Consider the following 24,499-nt stretch of genomic DNA (forward strand, 5'->3'; position numbering starts at 1 on the left):
ATTGCAGCGAGTTAGCCCCTGCTGCCATGGCAACAGATATTCAAAACGATAAGAAACAGCGGAGATATTATCTGTATATTTTGTTTTTATTTCTCCATCCAATTTGACCTCAGTTGGGGGATGATGGGTGTCTTATTTCAATAGCAGCTACTCTATATGAAGACACTGTACTTATTGTTAATGTGTTCCATGAAAGCCCCACCTACAGGAGAGCTGAAGGATTGCAACTTCGAACAGACTTTTTTTTTATTGCAGAATCCTTTCTCAGATTAGGACCAGGTGGTTTTTATTAGTAAATTGAAATATGAACATATTAATAATGTAATTAATACTGGGGGAATTTGTTTACATTGTACATTTTCACTGGTACAGGAGTGATTGGAGTAACAAATCCTACCACACAAAGCTCTAGCGCCCTCTTGTGGTCGTCAGTGTGGGGGGGGGGGAAACATATGGAAGTCACTCCGGAGTATAAGTCACAGGACCAGCCAAACCATGAAAAATTTGTGACTTATAGTATGGAAAATATGGTCAATATTACATATTTTTTTAATTGCGGGAAGTCAGGCCTTAAAAACAGTCTCCTGCCATGTAGATGATCTTTGACTCGTGTTGCGAATTGCAGGGGGTTACGGTGTTAATTTCCAGGATTATTTCCATGTAAATATTCAATATTCATAGTCATTTTATATGAAGCGGTGCCAAAATCATAACAGTTGTGATACATTCTACTTTTTTTTAGAATTATTAACACTGTAAATGTAAACACTGTAAATATACAGTGTAGTGAACATATACACACACACATAAGTAGTGTTTGACATGGATACATAAATAGATACATACATATGACGTCATTAAACTGTGCAGGTATTCCTAATGTGTTTGCCGGCTTGTGTGACATCTTCCCCCAGGTACGTCACATTCCAACCATCACGCATGTGTATGTTACTATATCCGCGGGCTCCACTCACCGAGTCGTGATCGGCCCCACGTCACTTCTGACGCGACACCGGCTCGCCTTCGTCTGCACCTCCTTGGTAACTCCACGGAGCTTCATCATCTTCATCGTCAGTAGCAGTCGCAGCAGCAGCAGCATCAACAGCATCACATCCGCATCTCGGCACGCGACTCCAAGCCTGGTATGGACACCCACGGTGGGCACTGAGCATCCAGGAACCATGCCCACTGTCCTGTCCAGTGGCAGGGGGAAACTTTGCTTTGGATTTCTGCACCGATGCTCGTTTTCCTCTCAGGTGAGAGCTGTGACTACTCTCTGTAGTTTGTTTGCGTGCAACTTCCTGGTTAGAAATGTTCCCATTCAATTTTTAAAAAATGTGCATTACAAAAAGTGAGTAAAACTTTGAAAAAAAATGTAATTTAGAATGAATAATTATGATAATAGTTATCTATAATAACATATATTATTAAATGTCATTAAAACGAGTAAACAAACTAAAACCCTCCATCATAATAATAATCCTTGCTAATACATTATTTTTTCAGTTACTGACAATGAACCTAATCGTTAGCTAATCAAAGTAATAAAAAAATATTCTGTTGGTTCATAATGATGGTCTTAGATCATGACTATATAGTTCATAATTCGAAAATGGTTGTTTGTCGAAAGTTGGTTACCAGTCCAGGGTGTACCGCGCCTCTCACCCGAAGACAGCTGGGATAGGCTCCAGCGCTCCCCGCAACCCTCGTGAGGAAAAGCGGTAGAAAATGAATGAATAATTATTGATAATAGTTATCTATAATAACATATATTATTAACTTTCATTGAAACGAGTAAACAAACTAAAACACTCCATAATAATAATAATCCTTGCTAATACATTATTTTTTTCAGTTACTGACAATTAACCTAATCGTTAGCTAACCAAAGTAGTAAAAAATATTCTCTTGGTTCGCAATGATGGTCTTCGATCATGACTATATAGTTCATAATGCGAAAGGCGACCAGTCCAGGGTGTACTACCCCGCCTCTGGTCCAAAGACTGTTGGGATAGGCTCCAGCATATACCCATATGCCATAGTGGGGAGAAGCTTTACAGAAAATGCATGGATGGATGGATGGGTGGGTCATGCTACCACAGCAAACCATGCCACATTTCAGGTCACAATTGTTTCAAGACCCTGTATAAAGTCATACTGTATGTTTACTATACAGTATGCGTATTGTTGGCGACACTGATTAAATTAGAGCTATTTGAAGAATGTTGTAAAAAAAAAAATGTCGGAACTACATGTGTTGTTGGAGGTGTTATTGCAGGGGGTGTTGTTGTCCTGCTCCCTAAGGCTTTCATTCATTCATCAGGGTATTGCACCACAAGCCTGGGGTTGTGATGTTTATAAAGCCTCATAAGCAGGTCTGCGACCATGAGACGCTTTGCACGCTTGCATGGTTTGTCGCTTTGCAGGCTTCCAGTCCAGTCGAGTGATAGTGACCTTAGTGAGTCATCCATGGAAGAGCTTTTGTCTGGCACTTGCACATGTGGAAGCTGCACAGACGGCACACCGTGGAAAATAAATCACTGTAAGATTCCACACACAATATGTCTTATCCTTTTCATGAGAATGGCTGACTTTGTAAGCACATAGACTACAAAGTATATGCTAAGTAAAGTAGCTTTTGAGGGTTAAAAGGCTTCACACTGTGATGGGTCTCCATATCCTTTTCATGAGCACAAAAAATGTATCATGTCTTCCACTTGTTTGCTCCACTTTTGAGAGAGGAGTCGCTCAAGCACTTGATTTTGAAGTTGCAGCTTTTCATGAAATCTTGCAAGAAAAAAGCCGCCCCTAGCTATATGAGGCTACCTCATACGCCAACCACTATTAGGGAAAGCTTTGTTAAAAAGACAAAATAAAGAAACAGGCTTCACTACACATCTTGAAATAAAGCTGATGTAGAAGCTGTAAGTTTGATCATTTTATTCAGTGAATGGAGTAATCTAACATGATGTTGCCGTCAGAATGTGAGTGTAATGATAGCAATGTAGCTCACTCCTTAATGTCACATTGTTTTATGTAAGCTATGGCATCTATTACATTGGACATGTGCAGAGTTACAATGTAAATGTAAAAGTGGAGAAAGTGCACAGCTCATTAGCATTAAAGCGACAGTCACACAAACTGTAGTAATTATAGTATAACATGGGACATGCTATATTATGTATAGAACATATATAGTTTAAGACACTGTCTAGCCCCTCCCTGTTCTGTATAAACAGAACCCTGGATCTACTACTGCTACTACGGCTCTGATACACCCATTTTACCTACACTTAGGTACCTACACTTATGCAATATATCTCGAAGCTTTTACACTTAGTACTGTACATTTGAATTTCAGGTTGAGAAAAGGATGTGGTGTAGATGAGTTAGTAACATAGAAAGTTGTTGCAATGCTCACACACACACACTCTCGTTCATCTGCAGCTGTCATTTGGCACATATGAGTCACCGACCTTCTATTGGTTCTCACAATGACTCTTGTTTTGACTCATCATTCACCTGCACATTTGAAAAGTGTATTAAGTGTGCCTTACACAACTTATTGTGGATTAGATATTCATATTTTGTATGTGGACACTGCATAGCAACGTGTTATGTTGCTGTGCCTGGATGGGATTGACACTTATCAGGTGTGGGAAAAATTCCACATGATGCGCTTCAATTGTTCATTATTGTTCATTATCATTATGTATGTCCTGTGCAGGTGACAAGAGGCCGACACAGCTGTGCCAAAGATATTTGGGGGGTAAGAATCGACTTTTGATTGAATTGCACTTATGTATTATTTTGATTGTCTCATGTTGATGCATAAGATAAGATAAGATATGCCTTTATTTCTCCCTCATACATGTATGATGTTAAGATATAAGTATTTTATAGCTGTGCCTTTGGGCCCTGGTACGCCATTCCACCCCCCACCACCACTGGTGTCAAATATGAAGTCCACAGGAGTCCTATTAAGGAGTGTAGAAAATAAGAGTGACACAGTAGTTGAGATGGAGGAGTGGGAGGGAGATTACGCTCTACCTTGGAGGCTTTTTTTTTTGTGTTATTGGTGACGATTGGGGGAGGAAAGCTAACCAAGTGGTAGGATGAGCTCTCTTGGGCTGGTTATGGTAGAGTAGCGAGAGAAAGAGAAAATATTTTCAATATTATTACTGTCATCAATAGAATCACACAGATGAAAATCTTAATTGCAGCATGCTCATATTTTGTGTGTGTTGGACAGTATATAATAACATGTATACAAGTAAATATAAGAGTTTTAAGGAGGAATCCTGTTCTTTTTAGATGCTTAGTGTGATTTATGATCTAGCAGGACATGACTCAGTCCTGCAGGCCATCGCAGCAAGCCTTAGGAGGTGACCAGGCTCAACGAATCCTCTTCAACCCTGCGGTATGTTGCTTTATATTTGTATGCATTGATATACGTTCCGTTATAATTTTTCATATTTGTTGTCTTAAAAGGATGGACAGCAGGCGACCACCCAACAGAGGCACGGTATGCCTTGTTTGTTTCAATTCACATGTGTTTTTTTAGTATCTTTTCATGACTTTGACATACGTACACCATCCACCTCTTCCAACGACAGGTCAGGGGGACGCTCCGCAACGAACGACCCGTCACCCCCATGTGGCGCCCCACAAGACGTAAGTAGGACACAAGGAAACATGAGTCACAGCAGCTCATTAAAGCCTGGCATGAACACAGTCCATTAAAATGTTGTCTGGGTTGAGGCGGAAGTCCTCACAGCCACAAACTATTAAAGACAGTAGTAGGCCGAGTAGATGTGGAAATATTGAATATCCCAGAACAGTTTTTTTTTTACTCTAGCCTCACTTTGATACATTTTGTTCATTCTAAACCAATTCAGTGGAGGTGAATTCATGCTTCGCCATGTGAACAAAACATCAGCATCTTAGCCTTTTCTTAGCGATGTTCCCATTATTATTAATATTATTAGGTTGAGATAATCTTTAGAGTCATCATCTACTATTACTATTCTTTCAATTGGGTCTGTAATATTACAAAATGCCTATATTACAAAATGGTGGACAAGTGGTTAGCGCACAGGCTAGGAGACCCGAGTTCAATTCCACCCTCCTGTGTGAAATGTGAAGTTTGCATGTTCTCCCCGTTCTCCCCACATTCCAAAAACATGCTAGGTTAATTGCCGACTCCAAATTGTCCATAGGTATGAATGTGAGTGTGAATGGTTGTTTGTCTATATGTGCCCTGTGATTGGCTGGCGACCAGTCCAGGGTGTACCCTGCCTCTGGGATAGGCTCCAGCATGCCCGCGACCCTCGTGAGGATAAGCGGTACAGAAAATAAATGGATGGATGGATAATGGGCTGCACGGCGGAGAGTGGTTAGTACGCAGGCTTCACAGCTTGGAGATCCGAATTCGATTCCACACTCTGCCATCTCTGTGTGGAGTTTGGATGTTCTCCCCGTGCATGCGTGGGTTTTCTCCGGGTACTCCGGTTTCCTCCCACATTCCAAAAACATGCTAGGTTAATTGGCGACTCCAAATTGTCCATAGGTATGAATGTAAGTGTGAATGGTTGTTTGTCTATATGTGCCCTGTGATTGGCTGGCGCCCAGTTCAGGGTGTACCCCGCCTCTTGCCCTACGACCCTCATGAGGATAAGAGGAAGAAAATGAATGAATATTACAAGATTAAAAGGAAAAAAAGATTACAGAAAGTTGTCCAAATAAGTGCATGTATGTTTTTCTTCTCATAGTATTTTTTGTTTGTAGGATGCTTGTTGATGACCTAAAACTGAGCAGTGATGACGATGACACCCAAAGGGTAAGACCACCCCCCTATCTTTTGATCCTCAGATATCAGACAATACAGATATCCTCTAAGGTTTGTAATCATTGGACAAATAGTCAATAACTTATGGACAATTAGGGTGTTTTTTTGAATGAATTTGCATAGTGATAGACTTACGTAGAGGGGAAGAATTCCATGCAGCCGTGCAGCTTTTCCCTCGCATGCATGGGAGAATAGTTGTTAAGAATAATTGTTCAAATATTAACCACATGGACTTGCCAGTCCCCTGTTGTGTACCAAATTTTGTTGGGATTCGGCTTAAGGCCCTAAAGATACATATGTTTATGTTGTGCACAGCGCATTGAGCAGTGTGAGAAATGTTTTGTCAATCTGACGGGGTTCAATAACCACCAACTGTAGGGTGGTATGTTGTAATGCATTTTGTGTGCAGCAGCTCAGGAGTAGTAGAGTAATTTTACACAAACAAATACAGTACAACAACACAAAATGGGCATTCTTTCAATTCACATACCATAATCTTCTTTTTTGCTTTGTACTCCTAAAGGCAACACATCAATCAGCTTCCTGGGATGGACAAAGGTACTTTTAGCACTGTGCAAATGTCTGGGCCACCATAGATGCTTTGTTTTGGCAGGGCTGTAATGATCATATGAATACCAAATTACATCATTTTCCTCTCTTTTTGTTTTTATTTTTTTTCAAGTATTTTTTCCAAATAATTAAATTAACAACTGTTAGATTTCAATCAAAAAAGGATATCATCTAGCTTAGCTACTGGACGGTTTGATGATTCTATTACCAAAATAGAAGAACTAATGCATTTAGGAAGTATGTGAGCCTATATTGTGCATTTTGGCCTGTTTTTGTGGGCCACTTAAAATGACTTGACGGTCCAGATGAAGTCCAAAAGGGCCTTGCGTTTGACACCCGTGATCTAAAGTGTTTGATTCTATATCCTGGTTAAATAATTATCGGTCATCTCTGTGTTTTTTTCCACTGAACTGCAAAGTACTTGATATACTAGTATATGATATACTAATACTAAATGTATTCATATCAGACTGATGATGTATGGGGTAGTATTGTATTTTTACATTGATGCCATGCAAAATGGAAAAAAAAAAGACTTAAAAAGTCCCACCTTGCTTCTAGGTATTTTTCCAGGGTAAGTTTAAGGTCTGGGGAAAGTGTTAAACCCTGATAAAGTCGGTGAAAACGTAACAAGGTTTTTCAAAATCTCAGGTAGATGTAAAAGGTTCCTTCTGTGGAAAAGGGACTAATGATTGCTGTGAAAAAGGCTGATAAAACAGCGAGCTAGCGGTGGCCTTAGACTTTTGCACGTGAGCCAATTTTCCATGTAGTGGTTGCTACATGCTAGCAACCAGCATTTTCATGACCTCTTTTGTGGTGTCTTATTCTGTGTGTTGACCGACATGGCAGGAGGGTGAGACATTCCAGCTCAGACTCCACGCGATCCAACTCCACCGTGGAATCAGGCAGTGGCAGCCTCCGTTCCCGCAGCTCCAGCCCAGTTGCCGCTTCACCTTCCGAGAGCAACATCAAGGAGGTAACCCTGAGCTGTTTGTGGTTGATTCGGTCTACGGATGGATCTGGTGCGGGGAGCCTGGAGGCACTAGACGGCAGGTGTGGGAGGGACGGAGGAATGAGGAATGCATGTTAGTTTGAATGGCAAAGGAGGAGGCACAGCTTGGGGAATTAGTGGCCGGGTGTCATGTCAACAGGCCGACGCTTAAAGAGCAAAAGCCCTGAGGAGGGGAAAGTCGTGTTAACATCAAACACAACAACAGCACACACTGACTGTCTAGAAATAATATAAAATGAATTCATTTGTTCCACGGTCACCATGTCGCCATCATAAAATAGTTTTATGTACTGGTAACATGTTAAGGGTCATGTCATGTGGACTTTTACAGCAATGATGTTTAAAAAAAAGGAAAGAAAAGACTACTGCAAACAATAATAATGAATAAAATAAAATACATACAAAATAAGGGCGGCACGGCGATCTAGTGGTTAGCGTGCAGACCTCACAGGTTGGAGACTAGGGTTCAATTCCACTCTCGGCCATCTCTGTGTGTGCATGCATGGGTTTTCTCCGGGTACTCCGGTTTCCTCCCATATTCCAAAAACATGCTAGGTTAATTGGCGACTCCAAATTGTCCTTAGGTATGAATGTGAGTGTGAATGGTTGTTTGTCTATATGTCCCCTGTGATTGGCTGGTGACCAGTCCAGGGGGTACCCCGCCTCTCGCCCAAAGACAGCTGGGATAGGCTCCAGCACCCCCGCGACCCTCATGAGGAAAAAGTGGTAGAAAATCAATGAATGAATGAACATACAAAATAATACAAAAACTGATAAAGATAAGGACACATAATAACAAGACCCTAATGACAGGAACTGGCTTCAGGCAACTGGTTGCCAGTCAATCACAAGGCACATATGGAAAAACAACCATTCACACTTATGTGTGGGAGAGAGCAAGGGGGGCAAACCCAAGCATGCAGAAGTGCCCCAACAGAGATTCGAACCCTCGATCTCTTGACTGTGACTCAAATATGCCAACCTCTAGGACAACGTGTGGTCCACAGCTTACTAAGTGACTCAGTTTTTCTACAAAAGTTAACCACCAATCAGTTCTAATATATTATTAGATGATTGTTATATCCAATATAGTGTTGATATGTAAAGGATGGACCTTTATGGAGCTTCATGGTCTGGTCTGAGGTGTTTGGAATGTGCAGGGGGAATGACGGGGGGGGGGGACCCTGTTCCTCTGTCATGAATGGAAAGCCCTGTAGATGTCTAAGCAAGCACAACATTGGGCCTCTATTGCAAAAGTGGGGAGTGGAGTTTATGTGCGGTGGTGCACGGGAGGGGGCTGTAGTGGCAGCGATGGTGGTAGACCATATGTTTTTCATTTACTGTTCCAGTGTCTCCCAAAGACGGGGGTTGGAGTTGTTCAGACAGCAAATCCAGAGCTACAGGTAGGAAGGGCAGGAGGGAATGACCGCCAGTGGGGAGAGAGAAAAAATAAGGGGAGGGTAGTCAAGACGTTACAAGAGATGTAGTGTCTTCCCTGGAAAGAGGTCGAGGGATGTGGCGAGGAGAGGAGGAGGTGGGGGGGCTTGCTGTTTGACTTGAAGAGAGGAGGTTTAATTTAGCACCAAGGCAAAGAAGAAGGAAGGCAAGAAGGCAGCGGTAAGTATTTTTCTTCATCTCTTTGTCCTCGTCACTGATGTTCTTTCACATGGTAAAAAAAAGTCAACCATTGTGTAGCAATTGTGCAACTGTCAGCTTGTCGAACGTGAGCAACAGCAGGCAGACGATAGCCGTCGTGATTTGTAAGGGTTAGCACTCTGGACTTTGAATCCAGCTCAAATCTGAGTGGGACCTAGCTAGTTATGGTATAGTAAGTAGGACACTGTCATCCTTTAAAAATACCCATAGGTTGTACTATTGGAAATAAAGTTGCAAAGAACTTGAGATTTCGAAACTCAGCCTACAACATGAGACCTTGGTTTGGCAAAAAACAGTTCATTCTGGGCATGTGTTTTTTGTGACCTCATTCCAAATGAAAGGTGTTTCAACAAGAATGGAAGTAAACAGACTCACATTTAAAGCAAAAAGACACAAGATGTATCAATACATTCTACAACTGATTGTAGTTAATGTCTTATTACACTTAATAAGAACCTAAGGAAGACTTAAAAATGAGAGAGATTCATGACTTTTAGCTTATATTTACACTTGTATGACTACTAAGAAAGATGAAATGTTACTTAAAAAGCTGTATGGATAGTTCATTTAACTTTCAACAATTCATGCATGGTGTATTTTGTGCACATATAAAACATATACTGTACCTATATTTTGAATTTGAAGAAAATTTTCATTTTATTTTTTGTGCATATGAAAGTTGCAGGGTTCAGTACCTCTGACAAGTTTAAGAACCAGTGCTCTCTCAACTTATCACATACTACAGTATTAATTGGCCCTGTACCCTAGAAACCGCCCATGAATGATACGGGAAAAGGCCGAAATGATACTGTGTCAAAGCCCAGGGCAGTGATACTGATAAAATATAGAGTTTAACCATGTCCAGTATCAGCCCCCGTAGCTGTCCTGGCTCTGGTATCGTGCCCGTGAAACAACCAATCAGAGAACAGCACACGAGTGCTTAGTGCCTAGTGCTTCTCCAGTCACCAAAAAACCCAAACTTGATTAATGGAACTTTAATTGTCAGACATTGATAAGATAAGACTGTTGATAAAATATTATTGTTGAAATATTTTTGCAATTGTTGTGTTTACACTGTTTAGATATAATACATGTAATAAACTGAACTTTTTCTGGAAACAAAATGGTCTTTTGATTAAATAGTACGTGATAATAAGCTCATGATTAAATAGTATGTGATAATAAGATCATCACGTGGTTTGTCTGGTATCAGGCCCAGTGTCATGCCCCCGCGTGCTAGTATCAGCCCGAGACCGACACTTGGGGGCATGATACCTGGCCTGATACCAGACAAACCATGTGATAACCTATAATTAACACCCCACCCTCTTTGCGATTTAGATACTGCTAGTTAAAGTTAACACTCGCATGTTTTAATAGGGTGGGTTTGGTTTCAAATGCTAAACTTCCGTTGCCATGCTAATTTTTCTCCAGCCTGATCGTCCTCCTTCCGCCCAATGGCAATTGGATAAGTGGCTGAAGTTCCAGAAAAAAGCCGGAAGAAGTGAACGTTATTCCACAGAGAGCATTCCTGAGCACCCTCCATCGTCACCCACCCTACGAGCCCCGTCTCCAGCAAGATGCTGGGACAACAATCAGGAATACAGCCCTAGCCAAAGCCCCATTCCCAGCCCGCAATTGAGCTACAGGCCCGGCAGTCCCTTACCGAGTCCGGGTTACAGCTTCTGTCCAAGCCCGATTCCCAGCACGTGTCCAAGTCCTAGCAACAGCACTAGGTACAGTCCCATCCCGAGTCCAGCTCCCACTGTTGTCCCTAGTCCACACGGGACCCCAAGAGCACAGCACAGCCCAGTCCAGAGAGACCCTCCAGGAAGTCCTTTGCAGGGTTACAATTACCCTGAGGTTGAAAGACTCACGACTAATCCCCACCGGACAAAAAGTAGGTCACGGATTGGCCCATTGTGTAATAGTACAGAACCTCCCCAGCACAGGCCCAAGTCGAGACCAACAGCAGACCAAGACCACAGACAAAATAAATCCAAAGCGGTTTTAAACTCCAGCGACAGTCACAACCACAAATCGAGACCTCAGAACAGTTTGCATCCAAGCACTAAAAGACCAGGCAAACACACATCGTCACAGAGTGAGCAGATCCAGGGCGGCAGGCCTGGCCACAGCTCCAACCACAAAACTCCAAGACCTCCAGTCCAACACAAAACAAAACACCACTTTCCGACCGGTTGTGAAACCAACCCCGGTCAAGGTTCTTGTTCCCAGTTGAGGTCAAAAGCTACCAGTAATTATCACTCAAGATCCAGTCCCAACCTGGGACCAAGGGCCAAGTCTTGGGAGTCCAAAGCTCTCAGTGCTGTGCATGTTCATTCTTCGAAAACATCACACCAGCAACTCCAGTCCAAGAAACGTGAGGTGGTCCAACAGGAGGTTTTTCTCACTGAAGCTGAAGAGAGGAAACACAGACAGAAAGAGGACAAGCACAGAGACTCAGAGACAAGGAAAGACAGGAGGCTGGCGGAGGAGCAGCTGCTGAGACGCCACTGGATCGAGAGTTCCGCAGAAGACGAGGAGAAGGAAGAGGAGGAGGAGGCAGGGGCTATCGAGAGGCAGAGGAGGAGAGACAAGAAGACAAAGGAGAAACAACAAATCCGCTCCAAAGAGAGACACCCCCAAAGAAAAAACGAGAACCGGCGAGACCCTTTACCGTCACCTTCATCCTCTGCCTCTTCACATTCAGATTCGGAATTCCAGCCTCAAGTTACCAAGGTTCCTGCGGACTCCACTTCACTCCGCAAGAGAGGCCAACACGGCCCCGGCAGACCTGATGCTAGCAAGTCCAAAGGAACCGATCAGGGTCAGGAGAGCAAAACCAGACAAAAACTTTACACTCTGGTCCCGTTTGGGCGAAGCGACCAAGCCGCAGAATCTTCTCACCGTGGTCTGAGGAACCTTGTAGTCCAGATAGACCTCTGTCTCCTCAGGAGGGTCCCAGACACCGCTCATAATTTCAAGACCAAAGCTCCTTCTTCCTCCTCAAAAGAAAAGCAAAAAGAGACTATGAAACATCTCTACTTGCCAGATTCTGTCTCCAAAGACAGTAAAAGGAAACGGAAGGTAGACATTCTTTTTTTCCTCCAGTCATCCTCAAAATCTCTATTTCTCTATGCACTTATCCAATGAGAAATTTTGTCTTTCTGTAAATTAAATTTCATTTAATATTACAATTTTTGCAAACGCTTCTGATTGGCTTAATTGGACTTATGGTTCAGGGTTTATAGCACCACCTGTTGCTTAGGCATGTACTTGACAGGCTATAAATCTCCAACAGCTACAGTCCAAATAAACCTAAATGGACTCTAACCAAGGAAACTTTCTAATGAATCCATTCCATCCATTTATATTGACACTAATGATAGTTTTTACATTAACATCACTTTTACCTAGTTTTGCTGAGAGGGAGGGGCAGGAGATAAGGATTCTGTCCTTCAAATGTTTGCCTTACATTCGCCATCACTCATTGCAGGTAGTGTCTTTGTTATATCTGCACCCAACAAACTCAGTTTGGAACCTGTGTTTCGTTAACACTGTTACTCCTTTTGCAATATTAGCTCACTTGATTACGTTGTTATTCTTCAGGATGGTACTTATTGTTGTTGAAGGCTTTCCACACGCGAGATCGGCAACATGGACGACGTCTTTGAACTTTGAGATGACTTCTTTCTTGAATTCACTATTGGTCTTCTCCTCTTTGGAATCCTGTAGTAAACAAACCAAGCACAAATACAACAGTTTGTTACGTGCGCCATATTGCACACTAACTAGGCAAGGGAACGCAAACCAAGGTAAAATATGAGTATAAATTACAGAGCGGATGTTAACCAAGGTACCACTGTATTTAATAATAATGTGCCTGCATGTTATTCATTCATTCGCGGGGGTGCTGGAGCCTATCCCAGCTGTCTTCGGATGAGAGGCGGGGTACACCCTGGACTGGTCGCCAGCCAATCACAGGGCACATATAGACAAACAACCATTCACACTCACATTCATACCTATGGACAATTTGGAGTCACCAATTAACCTAGCATGTTTTTGGAATGTGGGAGGAAACCGGAGTACCCGGAGAAAACCCACGCATGCACGGGGAGAACATGCAAACTCCACACAGAGATGGCAGAGGGTGGAATTGAACCCTGGTCTCCGAGCTGTGAGGTCTGCGTGCTAACCACTCGACCACCGTGCAGCCACATTGAGAATTTTAAATAGAAATAATATTCCTCCCAAAAATAATTTTTATGAAACATATTGTAAAAGTTAATTATCATTGCCTTTCTTTATTAATTAGCAGGGCGATATCTCATGCTTTTACTGTTTTGTCAGCCTTGTGGGATCTATCTCAATTGAAATGACCAAATATGGTTGTTATAAAAGGATAAATATGATGTGTTTACATGTGTTTGTGTGTGTCTGTGTATATAGTTGGAGAATGGAATGTCACACAAAGACAGCAAGAGGAACCCGCCCCACGCCAAAGACGTCCCCAGACGTACAGAATCGACATTTCATCCAGCTGAGCGTGGCTTTTCAACCGAAACCACACACAACGGGTCATTATTCATATCTGATTTTGCAAGTGTGCCTAATATTATGACTGTTTTTTCCCTGCATGGATCCTATTAAGTGGTATTTGTTTGACTGTATATTTATAGATATTTAGAGGAGTACTTAGACAGTAAGGGGCCACTGTCTCCTTTGTCGCCACTGTCTGATGACCCAGATTCCATCGGTTCGTCATCCAAAACAAAAAATGGTGATGTGCATCATATTGGTCACACACACAAGAACAAAGATAAGAACAGAGATTCAGGACCAGAGGTAAGACAAAGTGATGTAAGTGATGCAACATTTTGGCTTTAATCCTCTTTTGGACTGACAGCCCAAGATGGAGGTGGAATGTGTCAAAGTGTCCAAGCATTCTTCATCAGAGTCCTGGGGCCCTGCTGGTCGCAGGGCGGCGATACCTAACCCAGAGACGTGAGTATATATTATATATATATATATATATATATATATATATATATATATATATATATATATATATATATATATATATATATATATATATATATGTATAGGGAGAAAGTCATCATTACAACATGCTAGGTTAATTGGCCACTCCAAATTGTCCATAGGTATGAATGTGAGTGTGAATGGTTGTTTGTCTATATGTGCCCTGTGATTGGCTGGCGACCAGTCCAGGGTGTACCCCGCCTCTCGCCCGAAGACAGCTGGGATAGGCTCCAGCACACCCGCGACCCTCGTGAGGAAAAAGCGGTAGAAAATGAATGAATGAATGAATAACCAGTGTACTTTTGTGGTGCATCTGTCTTATCTTTATTGTGCATCTATCCATCCATCTTTCCAGGCCTCACCATGCTGAGTACTACTTACATGAAGCTAAAAGGATGAAACACCGTGCAGATGCAATGGTGAGTAGTTAGAAAAGCTCTACATTTTAATATGATGTTTAATATTATATATACTTTGCCAAGTGTCAATGGGAGTTATGAAATACATCATACTTGAGTTGTAATGTGTGCAGACATTAATTGTGCCATTAGAGGGTGCAGAAGAGCAGATTTCTCCGTTTTCACAAACACAGGTATGTGTGATGGATGCACAGATGGCGGACGAGTGGTTAGCGCGCAGGCCTCACAGCTAGGACACCCGAGTTCAATCCCACCCCCACCCATGTTCTCCCCGTGCATTTTCTCCGGGTATCCCGGTTTCCTCCCACATTCCAAAAATATGCTAGGTTAATTGGTAATTAATAGGTATGAATGTGAGTGTGAATGGTTGTTTGTCTATATGTGCCCTGTGATTGGCTGGCGACCAGTCCAGGGTGTACCCTGCCTCTCAACCGAAGCGAGCTGGGATAGGCTCCAGCATCCCGGCAACCCTCATGAGAAAATGAATGAATGAAAGGTCAAAAAAGGTCATAAAAACAATGTACATTTATAACACTGGTTGTTGTCCATCATTGTAAACAATACGGCAAGCGCACAAGCTTTTCACACCAACAGCTGAGCAGCAAGAGGTATACCTATAAGAGGTAGACCTATAAAGACAACATCAGGAGGAAGACGTGTGCTATGTTTGACTTGGTGCAACATTAGCTTTATCTTTTTGTGTTGTATATTTTCCAGGTGGACAAGCTGGGTAAGGCCGTGAACTACGTGGACGCCGCTCTGTCGTTCATGGAATGTGGCAAAGCAATGGAGGAAGGCCCACTGGAGGCTAAATCTCCTTACACCATGTACACGGAGACGGTGGAGCTTATAAGGTAAGCCAGACATTGCTTGAGGACAACAATATAAGTTAACAGCGTTAATGTAATTGTGTTAATGAAGGTACGCCATGAGGCTAAAGAGCCACTCCGGCCCCGGAGCACGACAAGAAGACAAACAGCTAGCGGTTCTCTGGTACGTAGATCTCCTCCTCTGTGTTTACAATCACCCCACATTTTGAAGATGATTTTGTCCTTGTGTGTCCACAGCTTTCGATGTCTTGCCCTCCTTTACTGGCAGATGTTTCGTTTAAAAAAGGACCATGCACTGAAATACTCCAAAGTACTACTCAACTATTTTAAGGTAAAAAAGTAGTTTGATGAAATTGGATGAATCTTAAGGAGTACAGCTTCAAAATGCAAAATGAAGAAATGGGGGAAAATGAGTAAGAGCAGTTTACAAAAAATCAGACAGTGGATGTCCTCAGTAGCTTTTTGGATACACTGGCAGTGTTTAACAAGAAAAATACACTGAGTTCTTTTATTTGTATTTTAGGTCGGTTTCAGATTTTTTGGAGCTGCTGTGTTGTGTACGATCAGCTGATGAACAACCTATTTCACTTTAATGCTTCCTTTATTTGTGTGTTTCACTCCCATTTCTTCTTATTGCATTTTGAAGCTCTACTTTGAGCCTCCTTAAGAGCCAACAGTGCAAAATGTCACTTCTTACAATTTTTCAACTGGTCTTAAAATTTTGATCTGTGTATTTTATTTTTATTTTTGATAAACCACAGTGCTGTTGTTGTTTTTTTTTGTTGTATTTTTTTTGATGACTTCTTTTGCCATGTTATCATTACAGACTTCACCCAAAGTGCCTGCAATGCCATCCTGCTGGGACAACACTGGCAAGTCGGTGGATGACTGTTTAGTGCTCTGAACTGAAGGTTTTCATACCACAAAAACTGCACTGACTATTCTTATTTTTTCTTAAACAGGGATATGGAAGGACCCCCTGCTTCTCTCTTGCCCAATGCCAAACACCTCAAGAAGGGTTCACATGGGGACAACGCCTCCCTGTCACTTATAAGCATTCCTCAGCGTATCCACCAGATGGCAGCAAACCACCTGAACATCACCAACAGTGTCCTGTACAGCTACGAGTACTGGGAGGTAGCAGACAACCTTGCAAAGGAGAGTAAAGGTATGTAAGAGTGCATTAAACACTATATACAGTATGATGAAAAAAAACAACTCTTTTATTTTAACAGAGTTCTTCAATTACTTGAATACGCTGTCGGGGCCGCTGACGCTTCACAGTAGCATCGCTCATGCAGTCCAGTACACCAGGCAAGCTCTTCAGTGGATACGCATCAGTGCCAAACTTAACTAATAAGAAGAATTTTCCACTAGAGCTCTCCAGTGGATTTGTCATCAGGGTATTCCAGTGTGGAAATGAGCAATTTTGGACTCTCTCGCTTCCTTTGGATGAACCTGGAGAGATGTGCATTGTAATGTGAAGCCTCTAATCCTTTGCCAAATGTCCAATAGTGACAGAAACAGGACTTGATCACTGTATTGTCGGCAAATTAAGGGCCTTCCATACTTTAGCAATGGTCTTCAATGGTCCAAACAAGGAAAAAACATTCACCACTTTTCCAAAAATTGCCTTGTTGGAGAATTTCAATGTCTTATTTAGGTAGCTAATATTTTCATAAAATTTGTTTTACTGTGCAATAATATATTGTTCTAGTAAAAAAATACAGTGCAAAATACAGTCTTGTGTCTCTCTTATTGCTATGCAAGATTTAAATAATACATACTATTGTTGTCCACTGGTGTGGTTATGAAAGAAAACAACCAAAGAATAATATGTAAAGGTGACTATAGGGGTGTTATTTCATGTTTACAGGACTCTAATTATGTTTAAAACTGGACTTAGAAACTGTAACTAACTAAATGTAATTATTGATATAACTGTATTTAGGAAGTCCTAAACATACATACAATTCATTTAACATTGTCTGGAACCAATTAACGGCTATAAACAAGAGACGACTGTCCATCATTATCACAGCAAAATGACACAGATACATCCCATCTGAACATTTCAAAAATATCAACGCATATTCGCTGCAAACATCTGATTTGAAAAGATCAGCACCTTTTTGCTGATCAGCAACCGCTACTGCGCATGCGTGCGCGCGCGTGTATTTCATTGTCTTGCCCGCATGTGTCAGCCTCTCCATCATTAACACCTCCTACTGTTCATACGTGGATGAAACTTCAGCATGTCTGCTGCCATGGCAACAGTGAACAGCCAATGAGGGCGCTCACGTGCCACCAGGTCAAAGCGTACTCATCTCAAGAGATGTACATTTTTTCTTTGAATGCCTTTGCTGGTGGATACAATAATAAACGTAGTACAGTGCATGTGTTATAGGTGGCACTCGTCATCATTCCCTGATGGAGGCTTGATGTACTGACCTTGTTTCATTTTTTTTTAAATCACGACATCACCAGGGCACGTGCCTATGCGATTTGAGGATAAAAAAAAATCCCAGACGGCGCCGTAGACTGTCTGCAGAAAGACAGAGAGAAATGTGGAGGCATAAACAACACAAGTTAACTCTATTAACCTTTTATAAAACGAAAACTACGACACACATACCACCTACAATGCATTTTCGGCGTTTCCCCCTGAATTAATTGGTGAGGACGTCTCAGGCGCCAGCCAACAAGAGTCAATTCAGGTGACGAGGCAACGAGTTTAGTCAAGGTAGCCAGAATATGCACAAACATCACTTCCGTTACTTTCTACTTGAAATGATCTACAAATAGGGCATTAAAACATTATATTGGGGGAGGGGGTCTTTAACTCTTTCTGACAAACGATTGTAGTTGAATAGTACTTCTGTATAAGATGTATGTACACTGCTCATCATGTCCAGTTTCATTAACAACCGTTTTATTCTGAAAGATTGCCGGAAGTGCTTTGTGTACCCCAATCTGAAATTGATGTAGAAATGATGGAAAGCAAAGGGGCTCAGAAGCAAAGCCGCAACATTGGAGAGCTGAAGGATGTAAAAGCGTGTTGTGACACCATGAATAAGTAAGACTGTCTTCGTGTCACCTGAGGCTGAAGGCCAACAAGGGCGGACAACGGTCTGTAAGATTCTTTTGGACAAGCTTATGTGGTAAGGGAAGTCTGCCTGTGGCTAACAACAACCTCATCTGACAGTACGAAAGGTAAAAGACAGACGCTTTCTATTTAAATGTCACACATTTGTGTGCAAAGACGACGTTACACACGTAGCGCATTGTTGTCACCAGAGACTTACTTGGTTGTTCATGTTAGCCATTAGCTTCCTCGTGCTCTTTATGTCATGCTGTGAACTGAGGTGAACTCAAGCTAACTATCGCCTCGCGCTACAAGCTAACGTTAGCTAACAGTGTGAAGCAGATGTTTTCTTTAGCTTCAACTTCATAAGTTTTTAGCTGTGGACATGCCCATACATGCCTCTAGTTAGTACACACAATTGTCCACCAATGCATGTAAATATATGTGGATCATATCTTACATGTTGACTTAGTCGTAGCAGCGTTGATAACAACAAACACATGTCACATGTCATGCTACTTAGCGTGCTTATATTATCACAAAATAAGGTGCTCGGCTCATGACTCATCCGGTTTAATGAGCCGATCCTGCGTATTGAGTCTGGAGCCATGAGTCAGAGTCGTCCATAAACCCGGCGGGTCATGAGTCCTTTGACTATTGCCAAGTACATACATAATGGGGAGTTAGCAGGCTCACACAAAGATCCTAACTCCAATGACATTGTTGAACTGATTCACAGACTCAAGTTTGCGGACTCACCAGAAACACTGCTCACTCAGATGATTCACATGAATTGGTTCACTGACTCGAAACTGGACCACTTTAGCAGGTGACTCAAATGAACCCAAATCCATAAAAAATACAATTTACTAGTATAAATTATGATATGATGCTTTGTTTGTTGTAATGTTACATTTCCTGGAAGAACGGTACTCCTCACTGTCACTGTTAATCCTTGAACTAAATTTTGAACATGACTGTAATCTCTGTTTTTGTGCTTCCAGGTAACTCAGTATGAGTCGAGATGTATGGACCAAGAAGAAAGCTAACGCCAGTGGGGACAATGGTTGGGCAGAGAGGGTGAATATGTTTCTAGTTGCACTTGATTAAGTAGTAACAACTCACTGATTCCCTGTATCGTTAATAAATGTTGTGTAAAATGGTGTCAGTTTGACTCTGTAACAGATTGATGTACATTAATTCTTATTTTTAAAACACTTGGAAGTCAAAAAGCAGCATGTATTTGACTTTTCTATTCTCACTGGTCTCCTTGTTTGCAGGGTGGTTACATGGCTGCCAAGGTGTCCAAATTGGATGAGCAGTTCAAGAGTGACGCTCCCCGAGAGAAACAAAGGGGTGGCTCAACCAACATTTTCACCGGGGTGGCCATTTATGTCAATGGATATACAGGTGCTATTACACAAATTGAACAACTCATAATGGAGAATGCCCTGTGAGCTATGCTGTGGTCATCTACCACTACCTTGCATTTATACTTATTAAAGTGATAATTTAATTCATGAAGGGGTTTTTTTTCCTATGCTGGCAGAACCAAGTGCAGATGAGCTCCGCAGACTGATGATGCTCCACGGTGGCCAATTCCACATCTACTATTCTCGCTCCAAGACCACCCACATAATTGCCAATAATTTGCCAAATAGCAAAATTCAGGAGCTGAAAGGGGAAAAGGTCATCAAGCCCGACTGGATCACAGACAGGTGGGTTCAGTTAGACTAGAATATGACTAGAATCACATTGTGTGAAAATAATGTGCTGTATTGTTTGAATCAGCATCAAAGCTGGCCGTCTGCTCCCTTACTTGCACTACCAACTATACGCTAAACACAAGGGTTCACTATTCCCTGGAATAAAGCTACGTCGGACCTCAGAGACTGCTGGACCCAGTCATCGCACTGTTTCTAACGAGGACAACTCAACACCAACCACCAAACAAAAAGGCTCCCACCAGAAGAACACCTCACATCACCCATCCTCAGCATCTACGAACCCTGAGCTCAGCCCCCATTCGCCATCCCACCAGAGCCCCTTGAGGCACCCGCAACGTACAGACCAACGTCAACCTCAGACCAACACCTCCTGCAGTCCGCACCAGAGTAGACACAAGGAAGTGGAATTAAGAGTGTGAGTATGGTATAAAAATACATACAATTAACAGAAAACCTCATTTATCATAATTATCAAACTTATTTATTTGTTGAAAACCCTCATGCTCTGTCTCCTTTTTAGCGCCATTCTTTTTGTGACGTGATTAGTTCAGGCACAGTTGTAATTGTGAGTGTTAGGTGCTAATTACTTTTCATTTTGATTCCCCCATTACAATTGGTGTGTCCCTTCCCACTTTGGGAACCTACGCCATATTGTAAATATATTCCTTTGTGACTGTACCATGAAAATGTTATGAATTGAGGCATCATCTTGTTTATTATATTGAAATACTTTTAATGTGTTTACATTTTCAGAAATGGATCATTGCAGACCTCAGGCTTGATGCCAGATTGTATCAAAGCCCCTTCCCACCTCACCAATGGACACGCTCATTTTATTAACAGTGCCTTGAAGTCAAAGGACCCTCATACAGACAAGTCATCTGTTGATGACCTGACTGGATGCACCATCACAATACCTGGAAATCAACCTTCAAAGACCAAACCAGACCCATACGAGTTTCCCAGCAGTCCTCCAAAGCAATCCGACCTGTTGTCTGCTTGTGTTGAGGAATTATGTTCAGAAGATAAACAGAGACTTAAACCCCAACTGTCCAACGAAAGACTCTCACCACACATCTCTTGTCAAGTTGACTCAAACATTGACAAAATATCTCATTCCCCACCATCCCACCCACGCTCTCCCGTGCGTCTAAATGGTAGCCACTCCAATACCTTTTCGTCCCACCCTGCCTTGGAAAGCAACTCAACTGTCCAACCTCATTCCAAAACACCACAGTCAGAGTCTTCGGCTCAGATGTCAGCGCAGACGGGCAGTTTGATCTCTGAGTTCTACGCCCACTCGCGTTTACACCAGATTTCCACGTGGAGGACAGGTTTCTCTGAATACGTCAACGAACTACACAGCAAGCGAAAAGCCACGGGCGGTGCCTCGTTTCCTGGGATAGAGCGACTTCGGAAATTGGTGGCACAGAACACGCTTGGAAGCCAAGGTAGAAAAACATTTTTTTTACATTAAATACCTTTTGTGATCATTTGTTTAATTTGTAATATTTTTCAGGTACACAGACACATTTCAGTGTTAAATCCTGCATTCTTCATGTGGACATGGATTGTTTCTTTGTGTCTGTTGGGATCCGACATCTGCCAGAACTCAAAGGTGAGGCCTCTTATATCTGCCATAACATTCACATTCCTGCCACTTTAGGTACGAGCTAATGGTCGACTGATGTGTTGTGTCGATAGTAAGCTGGGGTAAACCGAGATAAGTCAAGAGTGGTTCCATCATCACATTGCCTGTTGGGACCCACCAAGTGTTGTGTTATAATGTATTGCTGCTTTGTACAAAGACAACATATTCATCTTCGTATGAGATGACCCAGAATAGAAGGCAATGCCTTTTTTTGTAAAAAAAAATCTATATATTTAAAATATTTTTCAATAGCAATGAAATAACAATATACTGTATAATAATAATAACAAAATCTACTAATAATTTTTTGCTGCTTGCCAGGTCGCTGGTATGTGTGGGTGACTGGAAGAAAAGCTGTGATTTGCTTGTTGGCACCACCTTTTGGTTGGACTATGAATCTATACAGTCTTAATATAAGATGACCTGTCTTTCTGTATGGTGATCATGCTCAGTTTTGACTGACTCTGTCATAGAGATATTGAAATATATAATATATTTTCAGTAAAATAAATGTGAAACAGTCTTGTAAATTCAGTGTGAACCTTTTGTTTTGTTTTCCTCACAGATAAGCCTGTCGCTGTGACGAGTAACCGCGGACATGCGCGTGTGCCTTTAAGACCAGGGGCCAACCCACAGCTGGAGCAGCAATACTACCAGAGGAAACACGGTGTGCCTCAGCCTGGTCAGCCTCTGTTTTCAGTTGTTTCCAAAAGTCCTGTTTAAGGCACACTCGCACTCACTTGCCTTTAAAAATTGTCTGCTTCCCAGGCAAGGAATTGGAGTGTTTACATGGTGCTGCTCCACCAGCAATGCCCCCAGAGAGACATACCAATGGAGTAGACAAGGACGCTGCTCTTTCCATGGCAGAGATTGCATCCTGTAGTTATGCTGCAAGGTGACACTGACGCACTCGCTTTTTCATTGTGACAAAACTGACATATTTCACATTATATCACAATTTTTATATCACATTTTTCTCCCAGACAAGCAGGTGTAAGGAACGGGATGTTTTTTGGCAAAGCCAAACAGCTTTGTCCCACCCTGCGGTCTGTCCCATACGATTTTGACGCCTACAAAGAGGTGGCCCTCACCATGTATGAGACATTGGCTGGGTAAGAGAAGCCTTTCTATGCTCTCATTTGGAAGTCTCCACCCAGTAGGTTGCCAGTTGATTATGAGTAACTCAAGGAATATTTGCTTAAAAGTAGTTCTCAGAAGAAAAAAGGTTGGAATAAAGAAATTTAAAAAATTAAACACAAATATGAGCATTTTTAAAGATGTTTGTCAATATTACAAATACACCACAGAAAGTAAAAATACTATTTTTTTGTAAAAATAAAACAGTTCTTGCAAATTGCTTGAGACTAAATCAGCACCTTTGCCGGTGAAAGCCTGGTTGTGCACATCATTTGGCTTCAAAACATGAATAATTAATGCATTCCACACAATGGACAGACTTCTTATTGGTCAATTAATCATGTAACCTTTTTTTGTAATATTTTTAAATCTTGTTGTTGTTTTGCAGTTACACTCATGACATTGAGGCTCTAAGCTGCGATGAAGTGCTGTTGGATGCCTCTGCTCTGATAGCAGAGTTGGGTATCAACCCGGAAGATCTGGCTAAAGCCATCAGAGCGGACATCAAAGAGAAGACAGGATGCTGTGCTTCCATTGGCATGGGTTAGTATTACAGCGAGTTCTGCCAAGAGATTAAAAAAATAGAGATTCATTCATTTTGTAATTGATTGATTGATTTTTTTAATCTCACCTAAATTGTTGAGAAACGTCATCTGGTGTTTTCAATTCATTACTTTATTGTGGCTGATAAATTTAAGTTTTTAAGACTTGAGTAGATTCAGTCCTAGCCATGTACACAACTGACCATTCCTGACCTTGCCCTGCCAACTACAGCGGGAGCAGCTGCCGCTAAACAATCCCAAATTATTGTTATTGTTATTGTTATTGTTTTTTCCTCACCCCCAACAACTCAAGAATAAGAAATGAAAAAACATTTTTTTAAAGGCAACTCGCATACAGAAACACTGAAATTTTAGATTAAATTAATGCGATGGGAAAAAAACCCACACACTAAATATGTAAATATACATAATAAATGTATAAATCTAAAACTAAATATATCTAAATCTAATCCCAATCTTTGTAGGGTCCAACATCTTATTGGCTCGGCTTTCGACGCGTAAAGCCAAGCCAGACGGGCAGTACTTCTTAAAGTCAGAGGACGTGGACGATTTCATCAGGGACCTGCCAGTGACCAGCTTGCCAGGTTGATACAGCACTCTCTGCTGGTTGAAAATAGTACCTGCACTCCCAGACTACATGCTACATGTCTTTTCATTCTTTCCAGGAGTCGGGCCCGCTATGGGCAAAAAGCTTGCTACTATTGGAGTTAAATCATGCGGGGAGCTCCGACAGGTGTCTTTAAGTCAGCTGCAGAAGAAGTTTGGACCACGCTCGGGACAAACCCTGTTCCGCTTCTGTAGGGGCATCGATGAGCGTCCCGTCCGCTACGAGAAGGAGCGGAAGTCGGTGTCGGCGGAGATGAACTACAACATACGCTTTAAAAAGGCAAGACCGACGCTCACTGGACACACATTAGGACCCAGTACAAGAGCTGTGTCAAAAATGATGCCTTTC

The 24,499-nt window shown here is 41.9% G+C and overlaps 2 protein-coding genes and 1 long non-coding RNA gene across 7 annotated transcripts in view; 2 read left to right on the forward strand and 1 right to left on the reverse strand.

Moving 5' to 3' along the window:
• aff3 (AF4/FMR2 family, member 3) overlaps window positions 1–17,074 on the forward strand; it is a 26,232-nt gene extending 9,158 nt beyond the window's left edge. For 2 of the 3 annotated variants that reach the window (XM_058081107.1, XM_058081109.1), the window contains 19 exons: window positions 915–1,256; window positions 3,728–3,769; window positions 4,343–4,420; window positions 4,492–4,525; window positions 4,617–4,674; window positions 5,788–5,839; window positions 6,372–6,406; window positions 7,268–7,394; window positions 10,521–12,176; window positions 13,542–13,669; window positions 13,772–13,937; window positions 13,999–14,096; window positions 14,488–14,551; window positions 15,269–15,405; window positions 15,473–15,544; window positions 15,619–15,712; window positions 16,208–16,257; window positions 16,344–16,549; window positions 16,617–17,074. In XM_058081107.1, the coding sequence (XP_057937090.1) occupies window positions 915–1,256; window positions 3,728–3,769; window positions 4,343–4,420; window positions 4,492–4,525; window positions 4,617–4,674; window positions 5,788–5,839; window positions 6,372–6,406; window positions 7,268–7,394; window positions 10,521–12,176; window positions 13,542–13,669; window positions 13,772–13,937; window positions 13,999–14,096; window positions 14,488–14,551; window positions 15,269–15,405; window positions 15,473–15,544; window positions 15,619–15,712; window positions 16,208–16,257; window positions 16,344–16,549; window positions 16,617–16,738 (3,561 nt within the window). In that variant the 3' untranslated portion in view covers window positions 16,739–17,074. Of the gene's footprint in view, window positions 1–914; window positions 1,257–3,727; window positions 3,770–4,314; window positions 4,421–4,491; window positions 4,526–4,616; window positions 4,675–5,787; window positions 5,840–6,371; window positions 6,407–7,267; window positions 7,395–10,520; window positions 12,177–13,541; window positions 13,670–13,771; window positions 13,938–13,998; window positions 14,097–14,487; window positions 14,552–15,268; window positions 15,406–15,472; window positions 15,545–15,618; window positions 15,713–16,207; window positions 16,258–16,343; window positions 16,550–16,616 lie in introns of those variants that run through there. The other variant, XM_058081108.1, reaches the window with a different exon arrangement.
• On the reverse strand, window positions 12,681–19,026 carry LOC131135376 (uncharacterized). Of its 2 annotated transcripts, none has more exons than XR_009131586.1 (3): window positions 18,687–19,026; window positions 17,833–17,926; window positions 12,681–12,818 (listed from the first exon to the last, which is right to left on the reverse strand). It is a non-coding gene; the product is annotated as an uncharacterized LOC131135376 (long non-coding RNA). The 2 variants fall into 2 exon arrangements; XR_009131585.1 differs by lacking the exon at window positions 18,687–19,026 and adding an exon at window positions 18,017–18,106.
• Window positions 18,334–24,499, forward strand: part of rev1 (REV1 DNA directed polymerase) — a 10,187-nt gene continuing 4,021 nt past the window's right edge. Inside the window, exons 1-14 of one of the 2 annotated variants that reach the window (XM_058081105.1) lie at window positions 18,334–18,594; window positions 19,206–19,295; window positions 19,471–19,546; window positions 19,747–19,876; window positions 20,016–20,184; window positions 20,258–20,608; window positions 20,947–21,644; window positions 21,713–21,811; window positions 22,410–22,526; window positions 22,613–22,739; window positions 22,828–22,956; window positions 23,370–23,524; window positions 24,009–24,128; window positions 24,210–24,430. In XM_058081105.1, the coding sequence (XP_057937088.1) occupies window positions 19,481–19,546; window positions 19,747–19,876; window positions 20,016–20,184; window positions 20,258–20,608; window positions 20,947–21,644; window positions 21,713–21,811; window positions 22,410–22,526; window positions 22,613–22,739; window positions 22,828–22,956; window positions 23,370–23,524; window positions 24,009–24,128; window positions 24,210–24,430 (2,382 nt within the window). In that variant the 5' untranslated portion in view covers window positions 18,334–18,594; window positions 19,206–19,295; window positions 19,471–19,480. The remainder of the gene's footprint in view (window positions 18,595–19,205; window positions 19,296–19,470; window positions 19,547–19,746; window positions 19,877–20,015; window positions 20,185–20,257; window positions 20,609–20,946; window positions 21,645–21,712; window positions 21,812–22,409; window positions 22,527–22,612; window positions 22,740–22,827; window positions 22,957–23,369; window positions 23,525–24,008; window positions 24,129–24,209; window positions 24,431–24,499) is intronic. The other variant, XM_058081106.1, reaches the window with a different exon arrangement.

Source organism: Doryrhamphus excisus, chromosome 9 (assembly GCF_030265055.1).
Source record: "Doryrhamphus excisus isolate RoL2022-K1 chromosome 9, RoL_Dexc_1.0, whole genome shotgun sequence".
In the NCBI taxonomy this organism is placed as follows: Eukaryota; Metazoa; Chordata; class Actinopteri; order Syngnathiformes; family Syngnathidae; genus Doryrhamphus; species Doryrhamphus excisus.